The sequence below is a fragment of the Neophocaena asiaeorientalis genome, unplaced genomic scaffold (assembly GCF_003031525.2).
Source record: "Neophocaena asiaeorientalis asiaeorientalis breed wild unplaced genomic scaffold, Neophocaena_asiaeorientalis_V1.1 scaffold76, whole genome shotgun sequence".
NCBI lineage: Eukaryota > Metazoa > Chordata > Mammalia > Artiodactyla > Phocoenidae > Neophocaena > Neophocaena asiaeorientalis.
Window position 1 is genome coordinate 448,564 of NW_020173668.1, and position 17,211 is coordinate 465,774.

At 51.4% G+C, this 17,211-nt stretch overlaps 1 protein-coding gene across 1 annotated transcript in view; it reads left to right on the plus strand.

Annotated features, from left to right (window-relative positions):
- Positions 1-855: 855 nt before the first annotated feature.
- SH2D2A (SH2 domain containing 2A) overlaps positions 856-17,211 on the plus strand; it is a 26,088-nt gene continuing 9,732 nt past the window's right edge. The window contains exons 1-6 of the mRNA XM_024748083.1: positions 856-891; positions 14,092-14,134; positions 14,737-14,897; positions 15,545-15,726; positions 16,456-16,545; positions 16,800-16,968. Coding sequence (XP_024603851.1) covers positions 856-891; positions 14,092-14,134; positions 14,737-14,897; positions 15,545-15,726; positions 16,456-16,545; positions 16,800-16,968 — 681 coding nt within the window. The remainder of the gene's footprint in view (positions 892-14,091; positions 14,135-14,736; positions 14,898-15,544; positions 15,727-16,455; positions 16,546-16,799; positions 16,969-17,211) is intronic.

The following is a 17,211-nucleotide window of genomic DNA, read 5'->3' on the forward strand; positions in this document are numbered from 1 at the left end:
GACATACACTCGAACATAAAGAATCAAGTGGGGACTTCCCTGGTGGTCCAGTGAGTAAGACTCCTTGCTCCCAGTGCAGGGGGCTGGGTTCAATCCCTGGTCGGGGAGCTAGATCCCGCATGCATGCCACAACTAAGAGTCTGCATGTTGCAACGAAGACGTCCGAATGCCACAACTAAGACCTGGCACAGCCTAAATAAATTTTTTTTTTTTAAAGAACAATCTGGGGCTTCCCTGGTGGCGCAGTGGTTGAGAGTCCACCTGCCGATGCAGGGGACACGGGTTCGTGCCCCAGTCCGGGAAGATCCCACATGCCGTGGAGTGGCCGCGCCTGTGAGCCATGGCCGCTGAGCCTGCGTGTCCTGAGCCTGTGCTCCGCAACGGCAGAGGCCACAACAGTGAGAGGCCCACGTACCACAAAAAAAAAAAAAAAAAAAAGAATAATCTGGTGAGCTTCATTCTATCACTGACATTGTACAGATGAGGGAACTGTGCCTTCAGGAAGTGAAATAACTTGCCCAAAGTCCTGCAACTAATAATAAATGGCAAAGCTGGGATTGAAAGTCCACAATTTTTCCACTCTATCCTGTTGTCTACAAGGTGCCCCACACTGAGCTAAGAGGGCTCCAGAGAGGGGTGGGCATAAGTCCTTATGGGCAGGGATGGCAGACTGTACAATGGTCTGGCTGCAGCGCCAAACCTCCTTGAGCATGTTGTATGTGCTAAACCCCTGCTTACCGTAGTTCCTGCCATGGGTGAAGGAGCCACAAAGATGGGCAAAAGCCAGGCCCTACCCTTGCAGAGCGCACTGTCTCCTGGGCAAGAAGGCATGCAGACAGATCACTGCAGTGCACCATGGAGCCGTGCAAGAACCAGGGCTCTGAGAGCACTGTAACTGAAACTCAGATCTCATCACTTCCCTGCTGAAAGCCCCTCAATAGCTCCCCGGTTCCAACCAGCAAAGGCAAAGCTCCCAAGCAGGCTGACCTCTCAAGCTCTCTGCCCCTCACACCCATGCCACCCCCAGATGGCATCGCAGCTCTAAGCCTCTGCACCTTCACTCATTTTGCTCCTTCAACCCAGAACGTCCTCCACTCTCTCCACCCTCCCCTTCCCGTGCGTCCTGAGGATCATCTGCTCACCCTTTAAACCAGCTGTCTCCACTACCACCTCCTCTCAGAAGACTTCACTGCCCCTTCGCAACATTATCCTGGGCAGCATGGACCACTCCTTCCTACGCGCCCCCTGAACCACAGGCTTCTAGTTTAGCTCCTGTCACTCTGAATTATCTGGGTTTGTTTACCTATGTATCTTCCCTGCCCTCGAGTCTTATTTATCTTTGTAGCCCTCGAAACTATCACACACTCCAGTACATAATAGGTTTTTAATAGATGCTCCATGAATTCATGATAACAAATCAGCCAAGGGCAGGGAGTGCAGAGAGGAAAAAAATACTGCCTTTGGAGCCAGACCTGAACTGAATCTTAGTTAAACATACTTACTAGTTTGCTTGAGCAAGTTGGTAATTTAGTGCTCCCGGCCTCTGTCAAATGGAAAGTCCACTACACTCCTCACAGCACAATGCCTGAGCCCAGACATCTGCAGGGCTACCTGCGTTCTCCTTCAGGTGGTCGTGGGTGAGGTCCAGGCCACATATGAGGGCCTCAGCCCCAAGGGCTGCACCAGGAAGTCTGCAGGCCTGACTGCCATGACTCCTTCCCAGCCACAAAGTCTACACGCTGGACATGCTAGAGGAGAGAGAGTGGGAACCCTAAATCTCCCCAGCCGCCCTAGACCTCAAGTTCCACCCCCCCAGAGTCTACGAGATCCCAAACTCCCTTGAACATCTTCCTGTGCCGACCCACAATGCCCTTGGGTGCCTTTGGTGCCCCCAGCTTCACAGGCACCTCAGCACATCTGGAGCTTCCTCTGGTGGTCTGGAGTCCCTAGAGATCACCAGGATCCTCTACATTTCTCCACCGCTCTCCCTTCCCCAGTACCTCCAAGCAGTCCTGGAACCTGACTCTCAGTCACCAAGAACCCTCTCCGCAGTCTCCCCAGACTCCCAGGGTCCCGCGGTCCCTGCAATCCCTCTCCGCCCCCTCCAGGCGCTGCCAGCTCTAACCCTGCACCATCTGGACGAGCGGCCAGCCAGCTGGCGCAGGGGCTCAAGCTGCTGCAGGATTCCTTCCGCTGCACTCCTGTCACTGCCGCCCAGCCAGCCCTTTCCTTTGCCATGTTGCAATTCACTCTAACAGCAAATTCAGCCTGAGGAAACTTCTGGCAGCACACACATTCCCAAAGTACCCACAGCAGGGGAGAGAAGCAGAAGAGAAGTGGGAACGGCAAACTGATCTGACCCGGCGTGCTCTTCACATGGCCCCAAGTCTTTGCCCAGACTTCCCCTGGGCCTGGGACTACCCCTCTGCCCACAACTTCTTATCAAGGCCCAGCCCAGATGCCCCTACATTGCACTCTCCTCTGAGACTCCTTCTTCCATCACCCCAGCCAGAAGAGAGCTCTCTCCTCTCAAGTCCTGGAGGATGCACATGGCTCTGGGCATGACCGCTTCTCCACTGTGGTCCTCGCTACCTTAGAACCTGAACTCCTTGAGGGAAGAGGACAGGTTTGACATTTGGTGTGTGGACTGAATTGTGCCCCCTCAAAATTCATATGTTGAAGCCCTATCCCCCAATGTGACTATATTTGAAGATAGGGCCATGAAAGAAGTCATTAAGGTCAAAAGAGGTCATTAGGGTGAGGCCCTAATCCGATAGGACTAGTGTCCTTATAAGAAGAGGAAGACACACCAGAGATATCCCCCTCTTCCCAACATGAGCACAGAGGAGAGGCCATGTGAGGACACGGTGAGAAGGCAGCCGCCTGCAAGCCAGGAAGAGAGGCCCCACCAGAAACCAACCCTGCTGGCACCTTGATCTTGGACTTCCAGCCCCCAGAACTATGAGATAACAAATTTCTGTAGTTTATGCCACCCAATCTGTGGGTTTTGTTATGGCAGCTCGAGCATACTAATACATTCAGGAACTCAGGGAAAGCATTCTGGGAAGGGAACACCAGCAGACAAGCCATCTCACATGTGCTCTTGAGCCCTTCCCATTATCAGCCTGGCAGCTCACAGGACAGAGGGGAGGGACCAGACCCAGCTGCTACAAGCCCAGCCAGAGGGAAGACCTGAGGTCTAACCCTCTGCCCCGGCCCTGAGGAGACAGTGGTTAAATGTTCCCATCACATTGCTAGGAACTTATAGGAAAGAAGGGAAAAAAATTCCTGAGCTCCTCCTGCAGATCAGACAGACCCTCTGCTGGACTCAGCACCCATTTGCTGATGGAATCCCACAACTGCCATTCCAGAGAGGTGTTCTCCCACGTTCCAGACCAGGCAACCAAAGCTTGGAGAGATCAAGCAACTTGCCCAAGTTGACCTTGGCACAAGGGTGGAGGGGGATGAAAATACAAATAAGGGTGAGAGACATTCACAGCCTCAAGGTGCTAGAGCTCTTCCAAGCGCACCTACCTGACAAAATGCTGAGGCACACGCAAGATTTCGGCGGCAGGCCCAAAACCCGGTCTGCATTTATGGGAGGGATCCGCTGTACCTGGGTCTAAGAGAGTTCATTCCTTGCCAGGGCTGCTGGCCTGGGCCCAGGCCTCCAGACAAAGAGAGTGAGTAATTCCGTTTTAAAGGTGAAAAGTACTTCCGTTGCAATTATCACACAGTGTATCAAAGCAGTGGGCACGGTACCAGATGCAGGGGGGTGGGGTGGGGGGAGGTGGGGTGTGGTGGCTGCTGTGCACACAGAGCAGCCAGAGCAGAGTCGTGGCATTTGGTGGAGTTGCACCAAGCCTGCCACCTCCCCGCCCACACCCCCAACTTGGTGATCAATTAAACAGCACGTTTGGAGAAGATGGCAATCAGGTGTTTGAGTACTGATAAATCAGGCTTGAGGCGCTCCTGTCAGATTCTTCTCTCTCTTGAAAAGGAGACAATGGGGCTTCCCTGGTGGCGCGGTGGTTGAGAGTCCACCTGCCGATGCAGGGGACACGGGGTCATGGCCTGGCCCGGGAGGATCCCGCGTGCTGCGGAGCGGCTGGGCCCGTGAGCCATGGCCACTGAGCCTGCACCTCCGGGGCCTGTGCTCCGCAATGGGAGAGGCCACAACAGTGAGAGGCCCGTGTACCGCAAAAAAGAAAAGAAAAGAAAAGAAAAGGAGACAATTGCTGGGAGGGGAGGGTGGTGGGTAGATACTTAATACCAAGCAGTGCTCATCCTCATGGTGTCCTCCTACTCAGCGGGGTGGAGAGAGAGAGTCTATCCCCAGGGTCCTCCCTGTCCGAAAGGCAGAATCCCAAGTTGGGGGTGACCAGGATTCTGGAATGCTCTGCAGAATCTGGGAGGGGTAGACAGACTTCTGGGCTGGAGAGACCATTGCAGCACCTCCACACCCCTCCTTTCTGCCTCCTTTCTTTGTTTCCATCTTCCCCAACACCTTTCAGGCCCGCTCTGCCCTGCCCCAGGCCTGGGCCAGCCCTCCCTACTTCCAAAGGAAAGACTATTACGGGAGGTTGTAACTGAGCCAGTGCTGGTGTGGCTGCTGTGGCTGGCGTGGCTGGCGTGGGAAAGGCCTGCGAGGGAGCCACACTGGCCCCAGCTGCGGGCGGCTCTCAGGAAAGGTCAGCAGCCCACAGGCAGGCAGCTGCTTTGGGTGCCTGGCCCTGTGACTGTCACAGTGCTCTGCGTCTTTGTACTGTTGTTCCCCCTGTTTGGGACACTTTCCCCAGACCTTGAAGGGCTGGCTCCTTCTCACCTGGTCAGTGGCTTACAGTGTCTGGCACCTCCTCAGGAGCGGCATCTACTCTACGTCTAACATCCTGCAGTATCATCTTATTACTCGTATCACGATCTGAAATTATCTTTCTGATTTGTTACCCGCTTCTTTTCCTCTCCCCTCACCAGAATGCAGGCTCCCAGAGGGCAAGGGCCATGCACATCTTTGCTGCTGCATTCCCAATGCCTAGGCTGCCCGACACATCCTGGGAGGGCTCAACTCTGTTGAACTGGCCAACTGGATGGATCTCCATTTCTATTTTTCTTTTTTGCGGTACGTGGGCCTCTCACTGTTTTGGCCTCTCCCGTTGCGGAGCACAGGCTCCGGACGTGCAGGCTCAGCGGCCATGGCTCACGGGCCCCAGCCGCTCCACGGCATGTGGGATCCTCCCAGACCGGGGCACGAACCCGCGTCCCCTGCATTGGCAGGCAGACTCTCAACCACTGCGCCACCAAGGAAGCCCCTCCATTTCTTATTATTGCTCTATTGATATAATAAATAAAATAATGATACAGAAACACAGCAGACTTTTCCAGTTGACGAAGCATTGCATGAGTCACAGCATATTTTCTACATACAACAGCTTAGTCTGGGTTATCCCCATTTTACATGTGAGGCAACTGAGGCTCAGGGGGACTGCAGGATTTGCCCCAGGTCACAGGGCCGGTAGGCAGTAGAGCAGGAGCTCAAACAGACCCAACTTCTATTCTCTTTCCACAGCCCTAGAGTCTTCTCTTCCTCTGACATTCTCATCCACGCAGGTGCCCACAGCAGGCACAAGTGTGCATAGGGAAGAAGAAGTCTGCACCGTGACAGAGGCTGTCCTGCAACTGTGTACAAGGAGACATATGGAACTGCAGGACAGTGGCCTGGGGAGGGGACTGTTGCACAGCATAAGGAGATGGGGAGGTGCCAACATGGAGCCACCTCTGCCTGTAGGGGCTTTTATTTTAATTGAAGTAGAGTTGATTTACAATGTTGTGTTAGTTTCTGGTGTACAGCAAAGTGATTCATTTATATATATATATATATACACACATATATATTCATTATACATATATATACATAAATATATACACATATATATTCATTATACATATATATACACATGTATGGTCATTATACATATATATTCATAAGGATATATATACACATATATATTCTTTTTCATATTATTTTCCATTATAGTTTATTACAGTATATTGAATACAGTTCTCTGTGCTATACTGTAGGACCTTGTTATTTATCTATTTTATAGATAGTAGTGTGTATATGTTAATCCTAAACCCCTAATTTATCCCTCCCCCACCCTTTCCCCTTTGGTAACCATAAGTTTGTTTTCTATGTCTATGAGTCTTGTTTCTGTATTGTCAACATGTTCATTTGTATAATATTTTATTTTTTATAAATTTATTTATTTATTTTTGGCTGCATTGGGTCTTCGTTGTAGTGCGCGGACTTTCTCTAGTTGCGGCGAGCAGGGGCTACCCTTCGTTGCGGTGCGCGGGCTTCTCATTGCTGTGGCTTCTCTTATTGCGGCACGTGGGCTCTAGGCGCCCGGACTTCGGTAATTGTGGCATGTGGGCTCAGTAGCTGTGGCACACAGGCTTAGTTGCTACGTGGCATGTGGGATCTTCCCGGACCAGGGCTTGAACCTGTGTCCCCTGCATGGGCAGGTGGATTCTTAACCACTACGCCACCAGGGAAGCCCCTGTATCATATTTTAGATTCCACATATAAGTGATATCATATGGTATTTGTCTTTGTCTTTCTGACTTACTTCAATTCGTATCTCTAGGTCCATCCATGTTGCTGCAAATGGCATTCTTTCATTCTTTTTATGGCTGAGTAATATTCCATTGCATATATGTACCACATCTTTATCTATTCATCTATCAATGGACATTTAGGTTGCTTCCATGTCTTGGCTATTGTAAATAATGCTACCATGAACATTGGGGTGCATGTATCTTTTCACATTCTTCAGGTATATACCCAGGAGTGGAATTGCTGGATCATATGGTAACTCAATTTTTAGTTTTTTAAGGAACCTCCATACTGTTTTCCATAGTGGCTGCACCAATATACATTCCCACCAACAGTACAGGATGCTTCTCTTTCCTCCACACCTCTTCCAGCATTTGTTATTTGTAGACTTTTTAAAAATTTTTATTTATTTTATTTATTTATTTTTGGCTGTGTTGGGTGTTCGTTGCTGCACGCGGGCTTTCTCTAGTTGTGGAGAGTGGGGGCTACTCTTCGTTGCCGTGCGCAGGCTTCTCATTGCAGTAGCTTCTCTTGTTGTGGAGCACGGGCTGTAGGCGCGTGGGCTTCCGTAGTTGCGGCACATGGGCTCAGTAGTTGTGGCGCACGGGCTTAGTTGCTTCGTGGCATGTGGGATCTTCCCAGACCAGGGCTCGAACCCGTGTCCCCTGCATTGGCAGGCATATTCTCAACCACTGCGCCACCAGGGAAGTCCATTTGTAGACTTTTTAATGATGGCCATTCTGAGCGGTGTGAGGTGGTACCTCACTGAAGTTTTGATTTGTATTTCTCTAATAATTAGCAATGTTGAGCATCTTTTCATGTGTAGAAGGGCTGTTTTTAATTCTCTAAAAGCTTTCTTTTCTCCATTTAAAAATGTTCTCCACATGTTAATATATGTTAACTATCTCTGACATGCCAGCATTTTTCCAGGCACTGGGAATTCAACATAAATAAGAGAAGATTTTCACCTTGGAGTGGAAAAGAATGAAAAGAAACTCAGAAACCTATCTCTTCTGCCATTGATTCATTGCTTCCTTTTTTTTTTTTTTTTTTCCCTTTCCTCCTACTCAGTTACGTGGCAATCTTTCTTGTGGCTCTAGTTGTATAAGAGATCTTCTGCCAGCTTTCAGCTGGTATTCTGTTCCACATGAAGATATAGTTTGGATGTGTTTGTAGGGGGAGGTGAGTTCCATGTCCTTCTACTTGACCGTCTTGATCTTCTCTATCTGATTCATTTTTGACTCGAGGAAATCGGATGCTCTTTGAGCTCTTTTACTATTAAAAAGTAAGAAATTGATCTAATTTATCAGTGTCAATACTAATATTAATTTGCAAAAGGCCTTATAATTTTCCAAAAAATTGTAAATATAGTTATTATGTATATTACTTTATAGAGGAAGTTTTTTTCATACCTTCATAAGAACAAGGAACAACTTTACTAGGCCTGGCTCATTAAAAATTCATGTACTAATTCTATAATAAAGCTATGATTTAGGGCTTCCCTGGTGGCGCAGTGGTTGAGAGTCCACCTGCCGATGAAGGGGTACGGGTTTGTGTCCCGGTCCAGGAAGATCCCGCATGCTGTGGAGCAGCTAGGACCGTGAGCCATGGCCGCTGAGCCTGCACATCCGGAGCCTATGCTCCGCAACGGGACAGGCCACAACAGTGAGAGGCCCGCGTACCGCAAAAAAAAAAAAAAAAGCTATGATTTAGAAACGCAGCCAGACACATGCAGACCCACGGGGAAAAGGGGCTGTTGAGGGGAGGGCTAAGGGTGAAAATTTCAGTTCACAGTCCCTCACTTATAGCGTGCTTCTTTTGTTACCTACTGGTTTTCAATAAGAGCTAAGAGGCACTAAAAGGTTAATATGCTAAAAAAAAAAAAAAAAAAGGTTAATATGCCGTGGGCACTTCTCTTCACCCAGATGTGAACTCCAAAAGAACAGGTTATTGAGTTTTTATTTACTTTTGCATGCCTAGCCCCTAGCATGTTTGGTATTCTGTAGGCAGAGAATACTTGTTGACTAAATAGATAGAGCAAGAGTAACTATAAAGTAATGCCTTTGGTCCTGTAAATGCCTAGAGCTGTTCAGAGAAAAGGCATTATGTAAAATCTGAAATATCACTGCTCCTTTCCATAGCGTTGTGGGAGTGTGTCATGATCGGTTGTGATGTCAGCAAAGCACATTCTGCTGGATGAAAAACTACATTCAAAGATACTACGGCTTTGCAAATGAGTCCATGTTGTGAGTTGAAATTGCAGCAAAGCATAGGTTACCAAAAGGGTACAGTTATGACCTGTGGTTAGAAAAGTTTCTTGGACTCTGATTTTTTACAGTTCGAACATTTTGGTCTTCACAGGCAAATTCCTTAGAGGGCTTTTTGTTCTAGTGATAGTTAAAGTCTTGAAAAGTCTGCACCTTTTCTGCTCTTCTCAGGTATCTTTAACATGAAATCATTCAGTGGGAAAGCAGTGAAGCAGGGCCCACCCATCCATATGGGGTTATGTCCCTAACTTCTTGCCATCTGTATTGGCTAGTAGTTAATCAGATCTGATCCCAAGATCTGAAGCCAGACCACCTGGTTCTAATGCCCACTTCCTGACCGTGTGACCTTGGGCAAGTCCCTTGACCTTCTTAAGTCTAGATTCCCTGTCTGTGAAGTGGGGATGATAATCAGAGCATCTCCTTCATGGGTCTGTATAAGGGTATAAGAATCCATGCCTGTAACGCACTTAGCACGGTGCTTGCTAATGGCAAACACTCAAGACTTGGTGGCTCTAATCTCCCTCCCCACCCCCATACCTAGAGGTCCCAAGTTGGAAGCCCCAGGTTAAGACTAATGTTCTTATTGTGTGACTGAAGCTAAGTCTCTTGACCTTGATCTCAGCTTTCTCACCTGTAAAATGATGCCAGGTAGCCCTCAAATAAGGCAAAGCTGCCCTTGACAGTTATTTATCAAGTAATAACTGATTATACAAGGTAATGGTGGGCTGTTGGTAAAGTCTGAACACAGGGTAGGATGGTACACACACACACACACACACACACACACACACACCAGTTTTGTTCCCTGAATGCAAATGGTAGGAACGAAAAAGTAAAGAAAGATATCTGTGTATATTATCCTTGTTATGCTAGACACAGATCTCCTCAGATTCCCTCCATTGCCGCCTCCTTTCCAAAAGCCCTGGTCTGGAACTTGCTATAAAGGACAAGAGGTTGCTCCTTATACTTTCCAGCACTAAGAAAGAGACACAGCATTTATTTGGACTCTTTAGATTTGGAGGCTAGGTGTGCTGCACTTGAGAATATCACCTCAAGCTAGTTGTGAGGTGATTCAGAAGGCTGGCAGTTTTAAGTGAGTCCCAGAGCAAGACAGTCCCCTGCAGCAGGTCCAGGCTGCAAACAAGCTGCCCCGCCTCTCGGGCCTTGTGATCCAACACGTTCAGTGGTGCTGGAAATCCCTGTTGTGATGGATAAGGATGCTGTGTGGAGTCTGGCAAGCTCTGGTGGGGAACTGCAGCACATACCCTGGGATTCTGGAACAAGGTTATGCCCTCTCTGACAAAGAATTACATCTGAAAAACAGCTCCTGGTTCGATAGTGGGCCCTAATACTGAGTGCCTGACCAATGGGCGCCAAGTGACCATTCAACATGAGCTGCCCGTCATAAAACTGAATGTTATCTGATCCACGAGTCCTAAAGTTGGACAGGCAAAGTGAGTAATTTCATTCTGTGGTGGGCGTGATACATCTGCACCAGTCTTGAACTGATGCAGAATTCAAAAGTAAATTGCATGAGCAGGCGGCCCAGACTGCCAATCTCCTGCCTCTGTGGCTACGGCTTCTTCTTCAAGCACATTTGTAACCTCATAGGGATTCCCTATAACCAACTGATAGATGTGCCAGGATGACATGTTGGCACTAGCAGCAGTATGGTCTCACTCAGAGTGTCCCTGAAAGACAGTGCTAAAGGGAAATCCTCCCAGAGCTGCAGCACACATCCGTCATCCTCTTTGCACACAGGGAAAGATGGTCCGGAGTAAGGATGGGCATGGACTACTAGGGAGTGGCAAATAGCTTGGCCAGTTGGTCAGAGAATGTCTGGGACATCTCTTAGTACTTCCATGCCTGGCGATGACTGTTAATGGGTAGCTACAACAACCAACAGGGGCTGGGCAATTAGGGGTCTATACCCTGGGGGCATGAAGTTCTGGATCACCCCGCCAGAAAAACAACCCAGACCAGATGAAATGGTAACTAAAGGTGGGGGCATCTAGGATGAGTGGCAGACAAGGGGGATGATGACTATCAGTCAGAGCCTCTGGATCAGTTACAACTACAAGGATTGTAGCTTTTCTCACTTATCCTCTCACCTCAGTCTTTGAGAAAGACACCCTTGACCTCCACCTTGAAGGGGGTTGTGTGACTAAGTGTAGCTCCCTTCTTGGAGAGTAAGGATGTTTCTGTTTGTACAGAACAAATGTAAGCCCTGTCTTGTAGTATAAGATCTGTATATGATGAGAAGGCACAAGGGATAGACTGTGTTGGACACAAAACTTGTACACCTCCTTAGATTCTTTTCATTGACTCCTCGGCTGGCTGCCTCCCAAACCACTTCCACTTTTTTCAGAGCCCTTTTTCGGGACCTGAGCTGGCTAGAGTCCAAGCTGAATCCTAGGAATGCACAGTCTTCACACCTCACCTGTTGAACCTATCTCTCTGACTCACCTCTCCATTTCTGATGAATATCAGACACCACACCAAGGACCATGAGATCTGGCTTCCTGAGCGGATACCAAGGTACAGGGGATGCAATCTCTAAGTCGGTTCCTGTGGGACCATCTTGATCAATGGGAAGTGGGAAGTATGAGGGAGCTGGGAAGATAAGTTCTTCCTCCTTTCTCCCCTCTGTGGGTTACTCCAAGTTGTGGTTTCAGCTTGCACCCTGTCTGGAGAAAGTCCTCAAGTGAAAATGCCTGTCAAGAAACTGGATGTTTCTCTTTTCAGCTCATTTTGAAGTGATAACCAATGCAGTAATATTATTCTACTTTTTTTTTTTTTGCTTCACTTCTCTTCTCCTTATCCTCGCCACCCTGAGCTTGTACCTCCCAAATAAAGTGTCAAACATTGAGTCTTGCACTGAGCTCTACTGAGACACTTGCTAAGCTTGTTTGTCCTCAAGACTAAATCCTGAGCTGCGATGCTTCCTCACTACAGGAGACATGATTGGGTTCATCAGCGTAGCCGTTGCTCCTCCCCATCTGGGCATGTGGAAGAATATGCGTCCCTGGGAGTTCGCTGGTGGCCTAGTGATTAGGTTTCTTGGCTTTCACTGCTGTGGCTTGGGTTCAATCCCTGGTCAGGGAACTGAGATCCTGCAAGCCACCTGCTTTGGCTAATAATGTGTTAGCGGAAGGAGCATGTTTCACTCCCAGAGATGGGGAGAGCATTCAAGAAAGAGTGGATGACTCTCCATACTCCTCTTCCCGTGCCACAGTGACTGTGGGAGGGTGTGTAGATATGGAAGCGCCATAATGTTTAGGCAACCTGGGAGGCTGAGCCACCCCCTGGGCAACAGCTGCCCTGGAGAGATGCCCAGCTCTTCAGTGTAACTTGCATAGGTAAGAAACTGGACTTTTGTCGTGTTAAGCTGCTGAGATTTTGGTGTTCTTTGTCACCTCAGCACAACCTAGCCTATACTAACTGATGTTCCACTTCCAAACCCTATGAAGGAGAGGTGTTCAAGAGGATCACACACCGTCACGGGAGGAGGGCTTCCAGAAGAGGACAGGGGCATCTTGCTCCCTAGTTGACGTCTGCTGAGCCCACTCTGCTTTCGGTGCAGAGCATAGTGAGGGAGATCATTCATCCTGCCTTAGTCTCGATCCCATCTCTGGGGGCTGGGATCAAGGCTAAGGCAACAGTTTTTAAGGAAGGGAAGAGGGCTCAGGCAGCTCAGGGGGAGGCAAGGCTTTGGGGTATGGATGTGGCTGGGCCAGCCGTGACTCCTGGGGGAAGTCTTTCCCTCTCAGAGCTGCTGGGGAAGTCGCTCTCCAGGCTGTCGGGACTCCAAAGTCCTTCCTGGGTGCAAGGCAGTGTGTACTCTGGCCCTGGCCCCTCCAGCTGCATAATCCATCGCTGGCAGCCCCCAAGCCAGCTTCCGCTCCAGTCATTTCCTTTTTCCATGCAGTTGCACACGCTCATTCCTCCTCTAGAAACACCTTTCCCCACCTTCCTCAACCCTGCTCATCCTCCACAGCTCAGCTCAATCCCCTCCTCTGACATCCCAAACCCCTGTACATGCAGGCATGCACCGCACACACGGCTAGATTAGGAGCCTCTGAGGTGGGCTCCCGTAGCACCAGCCCACACCACTAACTCACCACAACCCTCTGTAAGTACCTGTTGGCAAGTCGTTTCCCCCTCTTGACAACTTGAGACAAGATCCTTTTTCTCTCTGGGCTCTCAGCACCAAGAACCGTGCCTGGCACATAGCCATGGACTGTTGGCCTAAATCACAGTGAAATTTGTAAAAGAAGATCTAGTTTCTAGTCCCAACTCTGCCGTGAACATCTGAGACACTGAAAGACCCGGGCCAAGGCACTTAACTTCTCTAAGCTTCAGTTTACCCGTCTGGAAAATGGGGACAATGTTCCCTGACTCCTTCTCATTTGTGAGGATCACACAAGAGAGAAATGGGATTGGTCCTCTAGGGTGGCAGCAGATGTAAGCACACTGCAGGTTTAGGACATCAGCTCTGAAGTTATTAATAACAGCTGCTAATAACGACCTGCTTACTTGAAGGAAATTTCCCCTCCCTTTCTGTGGGATGGCCTGGTTTTGTCCTAACCCAGCTCCATTCTCTGCTTGACGATGAAGCCAGGTTCCCTCTTCCCTATCCCCCTTGTCTCACAGGTTTCATATGACCTCAGAAAATCCTTCAAAAGTCTGACCCACATTCTTTCTGTTGCAGCTCTGCCCCCTCCCCTCCTCGTGTGTCTTAAGAGCACAGTCCTGCCTATGAATCTTCGATGACCCCGAAGCCCCATCACCTTATAAGGCTTATCCTTCTGAGGTTGATGTCCCCACTGCCACTGCCCAGACAGAGGGCGAGAGATGGAGAGAGAGACAAAGAGAGAGGGAGAGAAAGGGAAGCCCCAGTCTGGAGTGAGGGCGTGGAGAAAGAATCACCGGAGAGATGGAGATAAGACAGCAACAAGGACTCCCCAACACCCAGACACACAATGACACAAATACTCACCACACCACCACCACCTTCAGCTGCCTGGCTTCCGGGGGAGGGACAATTGTCTTACGGCTTTCCATGACGTGAGTCCTCCGCGAGGCTAGGGCTGTGGGTAAGGCGACATTTCCTGCTCCCGGGGGCTGGGGTGAGAGGAGAGATGAGTAGCTGAGTGTACACACCTTTTGAGAGCCCAGACACACACCCTGCTCCAGGGGCTCCTTTCCTAGGCTGCCCCCACGGAGTTCCCCCTGGCCCAGATATGCCCTCAAGGTAAGTGTGAAGTTGGGGAATGTGGGTGGGAGGGGACATCAAGACCCCCATGACGCCTGCTCTCCTCCCTCTGGGCCTGAGCTCCCACTTCAGGGGTGACGGGCCACGCCTCAAGCCAGAGCTGGCGGGCAGGCAGCCCACAACCCCTGCTCCGCTTCGGTGGCTCCAGGTCCACGCATCCCTGAGGATAAGGGTGAAAGGGTCTTCTGAGGGCTTCTTCGAGTGGAGAGAGGAGGCAGCAGGAGGATGAAAGGGGCTCGGAGGTCGAGGATCCTGGGCCAGCAGAGGGACCTGCCCTGAAGAGATCTGCCTCTTTTCCCGGATTTCAGGACTTCCAGACCAGCCGAAGGCCAGCTGGCTTCCCAGCGCTCCTTCCTGGGGCCCAGTTTCCCTGAGAAGCCCCTCTGCGCCTCCTTGGCCCCTTACTCCTCTTCCCTGAGAAATCGTGTCTGCCATCCCTCCTGCATTTCTCCTGCTGTCACAACTGTCCCTGTCTTCCAGGTCCCCAGGGAGAGGCCTATGGGGCCCCTCTGAGTCTGGGGGAGGGGTGGGCAGCAGAGGGAGAGGCAGGCCCTCACTGAGAAACTTCTCTGTGCTAACAGGGAGTCAAGAAGCCCCCACCATAACCTTCAGCACCTTCCAGCCCATAGACTTGAACCGCAGGAGCTGCCAGGGCCCGGGCTTGCTGCCGGGACCCAGACTCCAGGCCCCGAAGGCCCAGGAAGTCTGGCCCAGCCCTAGGGCCTCCGCTGTGCACCCTGCGGTGAGTGGGAACCTGGGGGGTGTTGCTCCCTCCTCTGCTCCCACCGTCCCACAGGTGAGGGCTAGCAGGGGGACAGAGGCCAAAGCAGGAATGAGCTGGAGGCTGCCGACAAAGCCAGCGGCCCAGAGGGAGGGTCTGCATCTCTGTCCGTGGCCTTCATTTGCCCAATGCATCCTCATCTCAGGCCTTCTCACTCACCCAGTCATTAGGAAATCCTCCCTGTGAACCAGCTCAGTCCCTCTTACTGTAGGGTGAGCCCTCCCTCATTCTGGCCTCTGGCGTTCCCTTCATCCCTCAGGCCAGGGAATGCCTTTCTGTCCATCTGGAAGGCCTCACTCCCACTTAAGCACAGTTTAACAGTTCACTGCTACTGGATCAAAGGCCCATGGACCCAGACGGAAGTGGAAGGAAATTCCCTGGAAACAAAAACAGTTTGACCTAAAGAAGAGATTTAAGTTACACTTTGGGAGGGACTTTCTGGGCAATTATACCCTAAAATAGGCAACAGGGATGGGGGACGGGGAGCTTCCTCCACATGTCCAGGAGGGGCTAGGTATGAGGATGAGAAGGGAGTAGCTTGCTTGAAGTCAGAAGAAGGACCACTAATCATGGCTACTTCCCCCTCCTTGAACTCTTCCCCTATCCAGGCACCACCCCAGGCCCCAGGGGCTGCCTGCAGCCCAAAGGATATTGGGAAGGAAGAGGTGCCTAGGGAAGGAGGCATGTCCCTGCAGGCTGAGACTCAGGCTTGGTTCCAGAAGACCCAGGCCCATGAGCTCCTGCAGCATGGGGCAGCCCCTGCTTGGTTCCACGGCTTCATCACCCGAAGGTGAGTCACAGAGGAAGAAATAGGCCCAGAGAAGGGCAGGGGCCAGTCCCGGGTCCTGCGGTCAGTCAGGAGTAGATTGAGGCTACAGGCCAGGCTATGACACCTGGAGGTTCCAAGGCTCCTCGTTAAGGCAGCTCTCCTGGGGGAGATCATTGGAGAGGTTCTAGCCCAAACCCCCTGCTCCGTGCCTCAGTTTCTCCCTTCTAGGCTCAACTTTCCTCCTGTCTCTAAGGCTTCTAGTGCTCAAGTTTCCACCTCTGCCTCAGTCTCTCTCCCTCCATCTTTATTTACCTCTGGCTCTCTCCAGCCCTCTCTTTCTTCCCTCCCTTGCAGTTCCTCCCTCTTCCTCCACTTCTCAGCTTCACTTCTCCCGTATCTCTCTGTTCACATCCTCTGTTCAGCTTGTGACTTCTGAAGTCTAGGAGTCTATTACCATCCCTCTTGCTGCGGCCGCTGTACTGACCCCCTTAGTCCCCCACCCCAGGCTGCTTTTCCAGCCAGGATGAGGCCAGGAGGAGGATGCAGGGCTGGGAGGTCTCCTGACCATCCACGCCCAGTCCCTGCAGCAGGAGCACAGTTCCCACATCCTCTCTCTTTCCCACCTCCACCCTTCTCTAGCCACCTAAGCCCTCTTGGTAGGGGGTAGGGGTCCCCCCATGAGAGCCAGGGAGACAGGGGGTGAGGCTGGAAGAGTCTGAGCATCTTCCGTGTCTTCTCCATCACCCACAGAGAGGCTGAGAGGCTGCTAGAGAGCAAGCCTCAGGGATGCTACTTGGTGCGTTTCAGCGAGAGCGCCGTGACCTTTGTGCTGACTTACAGGTGAGGGGCGGAGCGCTGCGCTGGGCGACAGGAAGGCGGGGCTTCGGGCTAATCAGAGGGAGGGGCTTGATACTGACGGACGTGTGAGGGGAAGAACTTCATGCTGACTCCCAGCAGGGGTGGAGGAGGTCTATGCTCAGCCCCCAGGCTACTAAGGGTGGGAGACCCGGGCGCGGGGCGGGTAGGGGTCACTCCTCGTGCTGGTGCCCTTGCCGGGAAGAGGGAGCAGGTCTGATCCTGACTAGTGCCTCCAGGAGCCGGACTTGCTGCCGCCACTTCCTGCTGGCCCAACTCGGGGACGGGCGCCACGTGGTGCTGGGCGAGGACAGCGCCCACGCGCGGCTGCAGGACCTGCTGCGGCACTACCAGGCGTGCCCGCTGAGCCCCTACGGGGAGACGCTCACCGAGCCCCTCGCCCGCCAGGTACGCAGCCCCCATCCCCGGCCCTGGCACTGACCCTGACCCTGGGAACCCAGGCCAGCGCCCCTCCCCACGCAGAGCCCAGGCCGCAGGACCTCGACATCAGGCACTTTCCCATTCCCACCGATGACCCAGCCAAACCTCCCTTGCCCACACATCTCCACGCAGATGCCCTTCCAGAAAGATGCGTGTGCTGGAGAGGGGTCCTTGAGAGACCAGACCAGCCTCACACAGGCTGGGGGTGGC